Here is a 14,303-nt window from a genome sequence, read left to right on the forward strand (position 1 = left end):
AGAGCGGGCAAACCCTGATTCATCCTCATCCTTGGGACCAGCCACATTATGTAGGCCACTTTACTCACTTGTGGTGTTCTGTTCAACAGATGATTATTGTTGGGTGTATCAATTGTGTTTCAAACTGATACCGAGGGGATGTCCATCTTGTCTGACTGGTCTGGAATTCAAGACCAGTCAATACTGACGTCAGCATGGAGGAGGCTTTGTTTTATTTTTGCCCAGCGCTGGTGGGTGGGTCCGTGACTCCTTCACTCTCACGCAAAAGATCACGCAAATACACCGAAATCAATCAAAATTACCAAAAGCAAACACAGTAAAAACTTATTAAAAACAAGTGCCAATACTTATTGCATATATATATAAATATGTGCATATGCATTTCTGTAGATTTAACGACCCAGCAGTATATAAAGTAGTTAAAATTAGCTCCACCTCAACCTGCTACAATATCAAAATGCTGCTTAAATACATTGAGCGAAAATAATCAAATAATATAACAAATATGATAAAATGACATTATGAAGGGCCATTCTGCATAATGAGTATTTTTTTGATGCTTTCTATACTTTAAAACTTTTGCAGAACTTTTACAGGTAATTGTGACGTAAATGATCTGAATACTTCTTCCACCATTGGTACTAATCCATGTAAAAGCTGCAAGAACACTATTCTAGACTTTTTTTTTGAGAGTTGATCATTGTGTCTTATATAGGCTAAAATTATATATCTTTTGGCAAATGTGTGTCATATCTGTTGTTCAGTATTTGTCAACTGCTTGTCAAAATAAAATTTATGCTGAATTTCATCAGTACATAAAGCATGACATTATCCTCTCCTTACACTTCTCAGTGCCAGATTTTAGGACCTATGATCCATCCATTTGTTGTGTTGAAGTCACTTCTGGAAGTAGTGCACTCTCAGAAACTGCAGTGGTGTTGAGTAATTAACAGGAGTTTCCTGGCCTCTCTCTGTGTTTACTAAAGGACCATCAACAAGTGAAACTCACCAGCAGTCCTGACAGATGACCCACCACTTGGGAGGGGGGACTTCCTGAAAGAAAGGTTGATCATCTATTGCATGAAAAATAGCATCATATTCATTACTAAACCTAGAATTATTTACAGCCACTGGAGACCATCATTTATTTTTCAAGTTTACATGCTGTCATTTTTCATCTGAAACAAAAATTCCTGATTGTGACTTTAAAGGGGCTGTCCAAATTAATATTCCTCTGAAGTGTAGTGACCCAACCTGAGTGAAAGAATAAGACACGAACTGTGTCCTGATGAGGCAAGACCGAAACAGAGGGAAATGAGTTACACGACATAAAATGTGATGAGGTCATTACACTTCATAAATTCATCAGAATGAGAATGAGGAAATACATGAAAGAGCAGTCATCCAGCTGACATGCCACCACAAAAATTCAACATAGTGTACGACAAACCAACAAATTATGAAACAAAGTTTATTCTTTATTTTACATATCTGTACATAAACATTTCTTCCCTCAAATAAAGTTTCTGAATACAATAGGATGAAAACGATATTAACACACTTATTCATTTAAAATGACTCGTGTCAGAAAATCAACATTCACAAAATGTTGAAGAGCAATTAGAGTGAACGTATTACCAAAAGCTACGACTCCACTACAAGGCAGGCATGTTTCCTTTACACTCTTTTAGCACCTTCAAATAAACATTTCTCAGTTGAAAACTACCATTTGTGCAGAATAAAAACAGGTCGACTTTGAAATACTTTACTGTCCAACTTAAAATGGTCTGAAGAAGTTAGTTTTCCATCGTTTTTTTTTATACAATGTTGTTTCTTTTTTCTCATGACTGACTTTCTACTAAAGTTTTCACTATTATTTTATTTTTTATCACAATTTTTGCATTTTTTTGCAGTTATAATTTAGTGGCGAATGTAGAAAGTTAAAAAGAAACAGTAGCAAAGCCGATCACTGCACAGTAAGCTGGGGGACAGAATCCATAACAACACACAATCAGTTTCCTCTTCTCCCAGGAAGTAGGAGGTGCTCCTCTGCACTTGGCGCTGGGATAAAACCACAGAAGCAAATAAAAGAGGGTGGCCGTTTTCTGTGCCGCTGCTACCACTGGAATCAGTGGGTCAGACAGGAAGGTAGACATGGGGGAACGGGAAAGCAGCGAGGAGCAAAATACTTGGGACAAGCGGGCAGGATTTGGATCGACACGGGGGGGAGAGGTGGAATGGCCGGGAGGGGGGAAAAGTCTGGTTTGGAGTGGGTTTCAGCTCGGTTTTTGGCAGAGGGGAACGGGGTGGAGTGGGGACGGGCATCTTATTTGGATAGGGTCCGCTCAGCCAAATGTTTCTGCTGGCTCTCAGCATGCCTGGGAAGGAGAAACAATAAATACAGTCACTTAAAAGATGAGCCTGGCGCTATTCCACATTTTTCTTTTTGTCAAGAAATCCCATGAAAACACCAAAACCAACGACTGACAAGTATTGTCTGTGTATGATTTAGCTTATTCACTTCCATTGTTGTCCAGTAACTATTAAAAACACATTAGGAAGCCACACTGTTGTATTGGGTGACATGTTCCTTTATCCCCGTGAACATGGGTATTGTAGTTTATTCCACATACACCTTACTTCTGCCATAAATACTCGTTAGTCCGCAGCTGAAAATAGACCCTTAAAAAGACACTCTTTACAATCTGTTACAGTGTTCAGCTCTTTTAGGAAATTACTGAGCCGTTTTTTTTTTGTTTTTATTTTTAAAATGAAAGTATATATTTGAGAAAAATTTTCCATCTTTAGCATGAACAAATAGACATGGGGTTGAGTGGGGAATTCAGAAAGTATTGAGACACACAAACACAGTTAGTTTTGGTCTTTTTCTTCACAAAATTCCTTGATAATAACACAAATATTGACAATTGTTAGCTTGAAGTGTTTTCTGTAATGTGATAAAAATGTCAGGAAGAAACTACACCAGATGAGTGAAATAATAAGGGTAAAGGCAGTGAATTAATTTCTTTGAAAGTGCTTCCTCACCTGGTGAGGTCCTCTATGTCAACCAGCATGGCATCTTGCTCCATGTGTAGCTCATCTCGGACCACTAGCAACTGTACTAACTCCTCATTCAGACCTGGAGTTGTAGAAAGTATAAGAATAATATAAAAAAAGGTGTCAAGCTACAGAGCTATCACTACAAATATGAAAATGTTTCTGAAATGAAAGTTAAAGAAGTTATTATAAGTAGGAATTCTCAACATGATATACAGTATGGAAATATTCTAAACACCACAATGACCACAGTGGACACATCATCTATTGTGACCTTCATTAATAGATGTCCATTAAAACACATCAAATACAGCAATGGCTTTATGATTTTTTTTCTCACGGCCATCTAAAAAAAGATGAGCATTGACAGTCTGTGGTTGTTTTCACGTCACATGTTCCAGCTATTGTTCCCTCCGCTTTGCCAAGAACATTTGAAACACCAACAAAAGAGATTTTAAAGGGAAAGTCTATTTTGTAAGCAAAAACTAGCTCATGATTTTGGACTCATGGGGACTTTTGGAACAGTTTTATGTAAGATGAGAGATTATTCATCCCTGAGTACAAGGATCAATGATCTGTATAGTATGGTACCAGTAAATGCTCAGGGGAAGCTTTGAACTAGTAAAGTTCTTTGAACTGACTAACATATATAAAAGTACTTTCACATCCACTGAGCAGGGTAGGGGTCAGTATGCATGTGTATGTTTTTCCCCACTTGTTCTCTTGCTCATTTCTGTAATTGAAAGTAGAGGTCAGTCACTGGGTATGCCTGTACTCTACAGTGTGTGTGTGTGTGTGTGTGTGCGTGTGTGTGTGTGTGTGTGTGTGTGTGTGCGTGCGTGTGTGTGTGTGTGTGTGTGCGCGGTTGGTGCGGTCAACTCACTTTCAATCTGGGAGTGCAGATCATTGACTATAACCTGGAGCTGTCCCAGTGTCATGTCTCTCAAGTCGGTGGGCTTCAGGCTTCTCTTCATTAGACACTCACTGATGTGGGGCATGTGTGGGAGCTGCCGAAAGAAATCGCACACAGAGACACGAGTACATGAAAAAAAGACACGTCATCATCAGGATATTGCCAACCGATTTTTGGTGAGGATATAGAGATGGATAAGAATGAAGTTCAACTACAAAAATTAGTCTTAATATCTAGTTTTTTCAGATATTTAATTAAAGGCAAGTATTGCAACAAATACTATGGATAATATACAGTGGGGTCCAAAAGTCTGCTATATACAATTATAAACTTATAGATATATTATCATCAGAAAATACATGGACATATCATTACAACAATTTTGACCAATGATTAATCATTTAAATAATTCATCAAGAAAATATTGAATATTGTTGGGTTTTTGGAGTGCTGGTCAGACAAAAACAAGCAATTCCAAGATGTCACTTTGGGCTCTAAGAACTTCAACAATTAATCTATTCACAAAAAAAGAATAGTAAGAGGGTTATTCCATAATGAATATGGTTGTTCACTGTAACCCCAAATTAAAAAAACCCTAAACTACAATGGGATGAATTGTGAGCAGAATAGGATCAGTCAAATTGAATGAAACCTGTAACTGAGTCAGCTGCTTTAATTGACTGACACGTCTGCTGTGTGGACTAATGTGTTTAGTTGGTATTTCAGTTGTTGCGTTCTCTGTGAGAAACTAACACTCTCTAGTCTCTCACTGCGTCTGATAACTCCCCCCTGTAACAAAAGTAAACATCACTTTTCCTCTGAGGTGTTCATCACTTTGCATCAGGAGACTGTAAAGTTGGGGAAGTACAAGTTGACACTGCTGTTTGGTCACAAACAGTGTGGCAATGTTTTATGTAATTTCACAGTAGATGAGCTCTGTGACTGTGGCGAGATTTAACTCGCCGGTAGAGGCCTGCAGTGGTGCTGCTGTTCCTGAGAGCCCACACCTGCAGACTGCAGCAATCTGGTTAATTTCCCTTCTAACATTTACAATATGATCTCACTTTTCACAGGAACTTCCAATCAAATCTGAGGAACGCTCATCTAGAGAAAACATCTATTATGTCATCAAAAAACAAGTAGGAGCTAAGAGTGAAAATAAAAATCTGTGTCCTGGAGTTTTTGGACCTTTCTTTGTGCCAATTACAGTGCTGCGTGAAAGTTTGTAAACCCTTGAGAATTTTCTCTATTTCTGCATAAATATGACCTAAAACATGATCAGATATTTACACAAGTCCTAAAACTAGATAATGAAACAAATGACACAAAAAAATAAACTTTTTTATTTATTCATTGAGGAAAATTATCCAATCTTACATATTTGTGGGAGGTAAAAGTATGTGGACCCTTGCTTTTAGGTCAACTGGTGTGACCCCCTTTTGAAGCAATAACTTCAAACAAACATTTCTGGTTACTGTTTATCAGCTTAGAGGATGTTAGTGGGCTTCTTTGCATGAACTGCCCGCTTCAGGTCCTTCCACAGCATTTCTATAGGATTAAGGTCAGTACTTTGACTCAGCCATTCCAAATCATTATCTTTCTTCTGCTATAACCATTCTTTGGTAGAATAACTTGTGTATTTAGGGTCATTGTCTTGCTTTCAGTTCACAGACAGATACGTTGACATTTTCCTATAAAATGTGCTGGTACAACTCAGAGCTCATAGCTCCATCAATGATTGCAAGCTGTCCTGGTTCAGAGGCAGCAAAGCAGCCCAAACCATGATACTACCACCACCTTGTTTAACAGATGGCTTAAGGTTCTTATGCTGGAATGTAGTGTTTGCTTATCACCAAACAGAACGCTTCTCATTCAAGCCAAAAAGTTCGATTTTGGTCTCATCCATCCACAGGACATTTTTCCAACCCTTTCCAGCGTGGTGAGCATCAATAACTCTTCTTCTAAGGTCCTCAAAAATCTCCTTTGTTCGAGCCATGACACACTTCCACAAACCTGTACTGTGAAACTCAGACTTTGATAGTGAAGACCCAGATTTCTCTTCTTTAAATAAGGTAGGGCCTCCCAGACTCACACTTGATTGTCATCCTATTGATTAAAACACCTGACTCTAATTTTCCCTTCAAATAAATTGATAATCCTAAAGGTTCACGTACTTTTGCCACGCACAAATATGTAACATCGATTATTTTCCTCAATAAATAAACAAACAAGTGTAATGTTTTTGTCTCACTTGTTTAACTGATGTCTCTTTATCTAGTTTTAGGACTTGAATGGAAATCTGATCACGTTTTAGGTCATATTTATGCAGAAATAGAGCAAAATCTAAAGGGTTCACAAACTTTCAAGCAGCACTGTATAGTTTCCAGTATGTGAACAAATAAAGCTCCAAACACAATCAGTTGCAGCATGTTCTCAGGTCAACCGCAGAGTTGTGCCACCACATGCAATACAATCACAAAGCATCACAGGCACGCATAGGCAGATCATTTGCTTTTTGTTTACCCGGCATTCCCTCAAACAACACTCCTGTCCCACCGGTTTACATTCTTTCTCTTTCCATCCAACACCAATTTTCTCTCTCCCGCCCTCCCGCTTTTATTTCCAGTCTTGACAAACAGTAGGCGAGAAAAGGGCGAGCCCTCTCTCTCTTTTTGCATGCGCCGCACTATAAGTGTTGTGTGCGTGGGCATCTGGCTGGCTCTTGCTAGTTTCTCACCCCTCTTTCACTTTCACATCGGCACTGATGCAACTGTACTGGAGGCTGTCATGTGTCAGTTTCAGTTTTGGGTGACTGGACTTGAGCAGAGTGACATAGGGAGAAATGTGATGTCAAAAGGCAATACAAGGGGGTGGGGTGACGGGGAAGGTTATAAAGAAGTGTTAGACCTGACTCAACGGTCTAGTGTGCTCAGTGAGTTTCTGTCACACATTGGTCTCATTACTAATGAAGAATACAAATTACTGTTTAAATGTTCAACCATTAATGACTCAATATCAGATTAAGGAACTACATTCTTCTCTGAATGAATGAAGCAGACAGAGAGAAATTTGTTTTTATATTGGTATCTAAATCTCTCCTCCACTTTCTTTTCTCTCTCTGACTTGTACAGATTTAGGAAAACCCATACTCCCAGTACACACACAGGCTTACTGTGCTGGCTGAATTCCCGCGCTTTGCCCTTGGCAAGAGGGGAGGACGATACAGTTTAGCTAGAGCTGACTTAAACTAACTGGCAGCAGTATAACAGCAGAGGGATTGTTCTAGGGGAAGCATGTAGCACATGAAACTTCTGCGGTTTAATAGATCTCCAGTGTTGTGGATATTGCAGGCAGCTGTAGCTCTAACACATCTCAAAATTCACTGTATGTCCAGTCCAGATGTGACAGTGATGTCTTCTGACTGCTGAGCACTGCTACATCCCTAAACACCACAGCCAATGCTTTGTGTATAAATTATAAATGGACCTGGGCTGAGCTGCCCTTCTTTTCTCTGAATAAGTAAAACGGTTCTGCCTGTAAGTCCGGGTAGAAGTATAGTGTGTGTAAGTCTGACTGCCTGGGTGTGTGAGTGTGCCAGTGTGTGTGCTCCCGAGAAGGCAGCGAGGCAGATAAAACGGGATGAAATAATGATGAACAGGGTCGTCATCACCTTCCTTCCTCTTAATGGGGGCAGAGGGAGAGAGGAACAGAGAGGAATCCTGTGACATCATCATAACATATAATTGACCTGATACTAATTTTACTGAAACACAAAACACTCATCTACTCTCTGTGACTAATGGACCACATGACTGACACTTGTAAAAGCCGCCATACTGACAAAAATATGTCACATGACGCACGTTGACCATAATATGAACTTTTTGCTCTAAAAAGGAAACGAAAAAAAGTTATATGTATTATTTTATATTATGTCTGGTTGCTCCACTTAGCTGTATTACTCATTTACAGTAAGACTCATGTAAGACTTGTGTAAGATTCGGTAAATGTGACTTGTGTCTATTACCGGCCAGTGTGAGCTGTGTCAGGAAAAGGTCAGTATTGTACTGACTTGGTTGTTGGTTATTTTAATTTCAGTCTCAAAAGCTAATTTCAAAATGTTGTTCTCATTAGTGTAGGCCTATCAGTGCTATCAGTAAGTCTAAAGTTATTGAAACAAAAGAACTGAAATTGTTTACATGACATTGGGAACATTGGATGTTGACATGTGTTGATTTTCTATCTTACAAACAGTGTGACATCATAAGCCCGACTGCTGTAACTGTACAAAAATCCTCTCTACCTTCTCCTGATGACAGTTTTAAACCTGCAGATTTTGTAGCAACTCAGGGGCAGCAGAAACAAGCTGTAAACACAACACTGACATATAATCACCATTTGTGTTGATATGGCGAACTCCTTATAACACTCCTTATAGCTTTGTTTGTTGTCAACACCAACTCCTGAGAAAAATTCTGACTCTTTAGCTGCCATTTGGTGCTGGGAAGGTACTAAACAGCAGATTTTTTCAGAGTATTTTTTCCTCTGAAAAAAGCTGCCTGTTGGCTAGAAATGACACTTAAGAGAGCGATGAGAATGAACCAGAAAATTAAAACAGTGAGTTTTAAGAGGCTACAAAGCTCCATAGAGTTGAAGGGAACAGCAGAGTCGGGCTGTAATTCTCACTCCGAGAAAACCCCTTTCACTTACAAGTAGTCACATGATCCATTGTTAATACACAAGTATTGATTATAGCTGCTTTAAAGCAAAACCGAAAGCTTGAAACAGAAAATATGCGTCTGTCCTTTTTTTGGAGTTACTCTCTTACACATTCTGAATATCAGTGGATCTCTTGGTTCCAGTGTAATCAATTTTGTGTTATTTTTGTATGCTACTACATAACTACTGGCCATTCTTTCTAAATTCATTCTAAAATGTCAGAGAACATGGGAGCAATACAGAAAATTAGTGTTTCACATTTTTTGAGTATTTACTAAAATACAACTTCACTGTAAAAGGCAACATTATACTATCACACTGTATCATTCTGCTACTGACCAGGTCGGCCACTGGTGATTTCTTGCGATTCTGTTTCTCCACCTCCACCTGCATCTTAGCCATGGGCTTGGCCATAGCCAGCGCTAGCTTCGCCTCCGCCTGCAGTTTCTTCTGTCGACTCAGGAAGTCCATGTCCTCCAGAGACTCCGAGTCGTCCTCCGTGGTGTCCCGGTCTGAGTAAGATGAACTCTGCTTGGACTTTAGGGAGGTGGTGGTGGGAGGAACAGGGAGAAAAGACAAGAATGGCGAGGTGGAATTAAATATGAAGGAGAACGTGAACAGAATAAGAAATGAGGGAGAAAACACGGCAGGGGAGAGAATGTATAGTAAAGGTGGGAGAAAGGGGGTTACACCAGTGGAAGGGAAAGAGAAAGATAAAAGAGACCAGGTTAGAGCATGAATGTTCATATATTCTTGGCATTTAGGTATGTAGATTTCATACATAGACAGGAATGTCATTGTACATCAGCTGGGATGAGAGGAGAGTGAGGATGAACATGTAAAGAGATGATAATTCTCTCTTTCTCCCACTCTTTACTTTAAACGTGTCTCAGGCTGACAGGAGGTTAATGGGGCCATTCATCCATGGCCGTGGCGAGCGTATTCCAATTCACCTCTCATTTGCTGCCCATGAATTGGTTAACAGGCCAGAAAACGTGAGCAAAGACATTCATACAGCAACTAAACCTGATTCATAATGAATATCTACCTCAACTGCTTTCTGTCTCGCTCTGTCTCAGTATCGCTCACACATCCAATCACTTTCACATTCTGTCAGTTTTGTATATCATAACACATGTTTCGTAGTGACTTCAGGATTGTTTTCATTCTTGCATTCTGGAGAAATTCTCTAATAATTCTGTGTGTGTTTCAAGGCGCGCAACGGTGCCTACCATGGGTGACAGAGGTGTGTCCAGACTGGTCTCTGTCTTGCTGTCGTCTGCATCGCTGTCCTTGTCGCTGCCGCTGTCGTTGACAAAACAGATCTGTAAGTTCATCCCGCTCTGCAGCCTGCGGGGAGAGACAGAGATGGAAACAGACGTAGATATGTTAATATTAATAAATGCAAATAAGAGTCACATCAGTTCAGTGTTAGCTGCTTGTGCAGTAATTGACTCGGACCAGGGCCAAAACAGACAGCAATGTCAATACCACTGCTGCTAATACAAATGACCTATGATGAGTTCAACAAAGTGCTTTACCTCAATGGAGCATTTAGAGTGCTGTGAGTACTGTATGCACTAAGTACTGTGTGCACTAAAAGTACAAAAATATAGGGAAAAATGGAGAGCCAACAGCCACTAGCTGCCTTTATTACCAGAGCAAAGTGCTGGCTGAGGGTAGAATTAAGGAGGGCTTGTGTTTTTAATCATCTCCCCTCTTGTCTTCAATATGGATCGATCCAGGATGCCTCCAGTAGGTCTGATCCAATCTGCCTGGGACCAGTGGGGGTGTTTTGTGCCACCAAGGAGCGGAATAACACTAGGTGTAGGACCAGCCCACTGTGGATCAATAATCTGCTTATTCAATGCAGTAATTACAAACAGAGCTGATTGATTACACAGCATAGATCCAATCAGTCCCGATTAAAATAGGACTGGAGTGGTCGATTGCTTTTGTATTTTACAGAGGAGGCAGCATCAAAAAGCTCCTGTAGCTCAAACATACGAGCCATTAAAGTGTTTGCTAACTTTTTTGACGACTGGAAGCTGACAAGTTGATATTCAATATATTGGCTGGTATGAGCTTAATGCAGATATATTTGTATTGGAGAATTTGTTAGCGGATAAGTAGAAAGACACTAAATGCCAAAGAAAGATTAGAAATAGTCTTTCCATCACATTGTTTGTGTTGTTTTTTTTTTCCTCACAGTACTGTCATCTGACTATTTCCCTATTATTATCATCAGTGAGGCATTTATCACCACAGTCATCAATCTGTCACGACAATATTGAGAAATCCACGTGATTCAAATCACAGAAAACCAAAGAGCACTTAACTGTTTACAGAGCATCTAGTTCCAGTAAGATAGTGTAGGAGGTAGTAGCAGTGTGTGTGCACTGGTCTTTTAGGAAGTGAAAGCCAAGGGTTGATCATATCTCGCTCATTGCACAAATCCTCTCTATTTCCTGTCTTCTCTCTTCTTCATTACAGGTGCCCGTTACAGTAAATCTGCACTCTCAGATTTATTTTACTTTTATTCATGTTATTTTTCATTTATGCTATTTTTATTTCATGTTTCTTAGCATTGAAACAACTGCTACTACTTGTCTTTGTGAAGGTTCCCCTTTCTGTACATACTTCTTTAGGGAATAATGAGACCACAAAAAATACTAGAAACCCCAAATTTTGTATTTCCCAGGAAGTGGTCACATGTTTATTGGTAGAGAGTAAGTAATGTGACAGATGCCATAAGTCTTACCGTGAGGACAGACTGGGTTTGCCGCTCTTGCTGCAGCTGGTGTAGATGCCCGGCCCATCATCGAAGAAACTGCCCAGGGCCAACTTCTGCCTGATAGACTCCCTCTCATTCTTTTGGGCCTGCAACAGGAGATTAACAAGAGATGGTTACAATTTTACTTTTTTAACTTATTGGTTTCCAACAGAGATATCTGTCACTCCCTTTCACAATGAGGTGAAAGGTCAGGATCAAGCTGGAAGGGTTTATGTATCTTCCTAAAAGACGCTTCAGCAGGGTGGATGCTTGTCGTCTCAGCAGCTTAAACACAGGTACTTATATAGTTTCCCTGCATGCCCTGAAACCCCTTTCTCTCTATGATTGGCTGCTTGTGCAAATAGAAGCACTTTTTCCCCCGAGCGCTTTCTGACAGTCCAAATCACAGGTGCAAGTATATTAATAGCAGCAGACTCATCTTAATTTGCAGGAAGAGGTTCAGTGTCATCTTAACAAGCTCTGATATAAAATGTGGAGTCAGCTGAAGCACTGAAAAAATATGTGAAATATCTAAGCAGGGATCATTACATGTTGGCAGTATTTTACAGGCAGGTGGTGCTGTTGTCTCAGAAAACAACCAGTAAGCACTCATTCACACACACATACACACACTCACATACACAGTAGGCCTTCTCATGCAGGACTCAAACAGGATTAAGTTTAGTAAACTCCAGAGGAAGAGCACTAATACCAGTTTCATACATGCGTAAATCTGCAAGAATCCAAACGTTACACAATTCCTGAGTCGCTCTCACTTGGCCACCTCCCAATCCTGAATTCCTAACTCAGCGTCGCCTCAGCATTGGCAGCACTTCACACATGTTCATGCAAACACTAGTCCCCATAGGACGTCTCGTCTACGCTGATAGCAGGTAAACACATTCAGCTGAAGTCCAAACAACTAACAAACGGCTCAGACTGTTTCTAATCAACTGGGAAGAGTTACATTCTCTGAAGTACCTTTTCACATGTGCTACTGTTGCACACAAACACTAAAGCCCAGATTTTTGTCAGGACGTGTTATGACTTAGGAAGGACTTTCTGTTGTTTTTATAGGAGGCTTTCAGTCTGTCAGACACACCACAGTTTGCCTCAATTGCAGCCACTGCAGAGCTCCTGACTTCCTCTCAAAGAGAAATCACTACGCCTGAAGGACAGAGTGGAAATGTTTACATGATGTGAGCTGTAAGAACATTTTGAAGGTTTAAAACACAGCTTCCCAGCCTTTTTGGCTTGTGACCCTTTATAGCCAAACAACGCATACTGATACTGTGTTCACATCATATGGGATGCATGACAGAGATAAGAAAGACTCCCATGTTTGTGACTTGCGAGTGCTCACATCATTGAACAGCTCAAGACTGTAGTATAATTACTGAGTTGATCATGTGATGGGTAAAAATACTGTAGATTGACAATAAAACACTACATCCATTAAATGTGGGTATAATTATCTTTAACGACAAATTCCACCTGATATAAGGCATTCATGCTTGCTTGGTTATGAGATAAAATAAACTTAATGCAATACATTTTATGAATCAAAATGTTTTTCCACTTGTTTCTTAACTTATTAACCATATGTGATCCCTAACATTATTATCTTGTAACACCTTGGAGAGCTCTGACCTCAAAGTTGAGTAGGTTTAAAAAAAGGTTAACAGGGACGTTTGATGGCCTGATGGTTAAGAAGTATTTTGCTCTTTCTCTTTCTCCCTCCATCCATATTTCCTGTCTGTATCTTGACTTTCCCTATTAATTAAAGGCAAAATGACAATAAAGTGAGAGGGTGAGAAGGTGATGAACAGGAAATACTCCAATGGCCTGAGGTATAGAGGAATATTCTGAATCGTCTTTTTCTCCATTATTTCCTTTTTCCACTTAATCCTCTACACATCTTCCACCTGTCTCATCCATCTCTGTTCCACACATTTCCATGCTTTCTTTATCCACCTGATTCAGCATCACCAGTCATTCGTCTTGCTCTCTCTCCCTCATTATCCCCAATTCCAGTCATCTCCTTCCATCTCCACCTCTCTCCGTCTGCCCGCAGGCCTTCACAATTCATGTTGTATCTCTCATCGGTTCTTTCTGTTCGTCCCTCTCCAAATCCCTCATCACACCTTCACCTCTCTCCCACTCATTTTCTCTAACTCCTTTGCTCCCTCCTTTTCTCTCCTCCCTCTGTCTGTCTCTCCTGACGATTGTGTGCAGGCGTTGGTGAGAGTGCCTTCACCAAGGACAAATTAACATAATCCCACTCCACACAAGAGCCCGGCAAGACGCACTTGGCACTGCCAGTACACACACTGGCATGTAGAGGACCTGGCACTGTTCCTTAATGTGTGTGTGTGTGTGTGTGTGTGTGTGTGTGTGTGTGTTTAAAAGAAAGATAGCCTGGGGAGTCAAGATGAACACACTTGAGAGTTTCAATTCAATGCTCCATAGGCGCAACAGTAGCCTGCGTGGTACAGTTCAGGTCAAACACATTTATGTACGCGTACATCACTCATACAAGCCTGACTACAGTACAACTGACACACTGTCAGTCAAGTTACTACACAGAACACTGGTTCACTGGGCATTGTTAACCATTTGTTCACCTCATGTGGTGAGGGCTAAGAAGAAACACAAATGGGGGCTGTGCTGAGGTGTAGCTGGGGAGGAAGTGTGACACATTCAAGAGGACTCTGGATGTTTTGCATTAGAATACTGTGTAATCAAACAGCATCGTGTAGTTTTAACAGTTTGACAGACCACACACACTGCTCACCGTTATGTTCTCAAGTGGAAATGGCAGTGGTAGTCAGACACTTGTTA

The 14,303-nt window shown here is 40.3% G+C and overlaps 1 protein-coding gene across 6 annotated transcripts in view; it reads right to left on the reverse strand.

The window, feature by feature from the left end:
• Positions 1-1,457: 1,457 nt before the first annotated feature.
• The window catches only part of schip1 (schwannomin interacting protein 1), a 218,149-nt gene continuing 205,303 nt past the window's right edge, over positions 1,458-14,303 (reverse strand). For all 6 annotated transcript variants that reach the window (XM_067594903.1, XM_067594901.1, XM_067594905.1 and 3 more), the window contains 6 exons: positions 11,451-11,569; positions 9,922-10,039; positions 9,029-9,226; positions 3,941-4,064; positions 3,046-3,139; positions 1,458-2,378 (listed from right to left, as the gene is read on the reverse strand). In XM_067594903.1, the coding sequence (XP_067451004.1) occupies positions 2,327-2,378; positions 3,046-3,139; positions 3,941-4,064; positions 9,029-9,226; positions 9,922-10,039; positions 11,451-11,569 (705 nt within the window). In that variant the 3' untranslated portion in view covers positions 1,458-2,326. The remainder of the gene's footprint in view (positions 2,379-3,045; positions 3,140-3,940; positions 4,065-9,028; positions 9,227-9,921; positions 10,040-11,450; positions 11,570-14,303) is intronic.

This window comes from Thunnus thynnus, chromosome 7 (assembly GCF_963924715.1).
Source record: "Thunnus thynnus chromosome 7, fThuThy2.1, whole genome shotgun sequence".
NCBI lineage: Eukaryota > Metazoa > Chordata > Actinopteri > Scombriformes > Scombridae > Thunnus > Thunnus thynnus.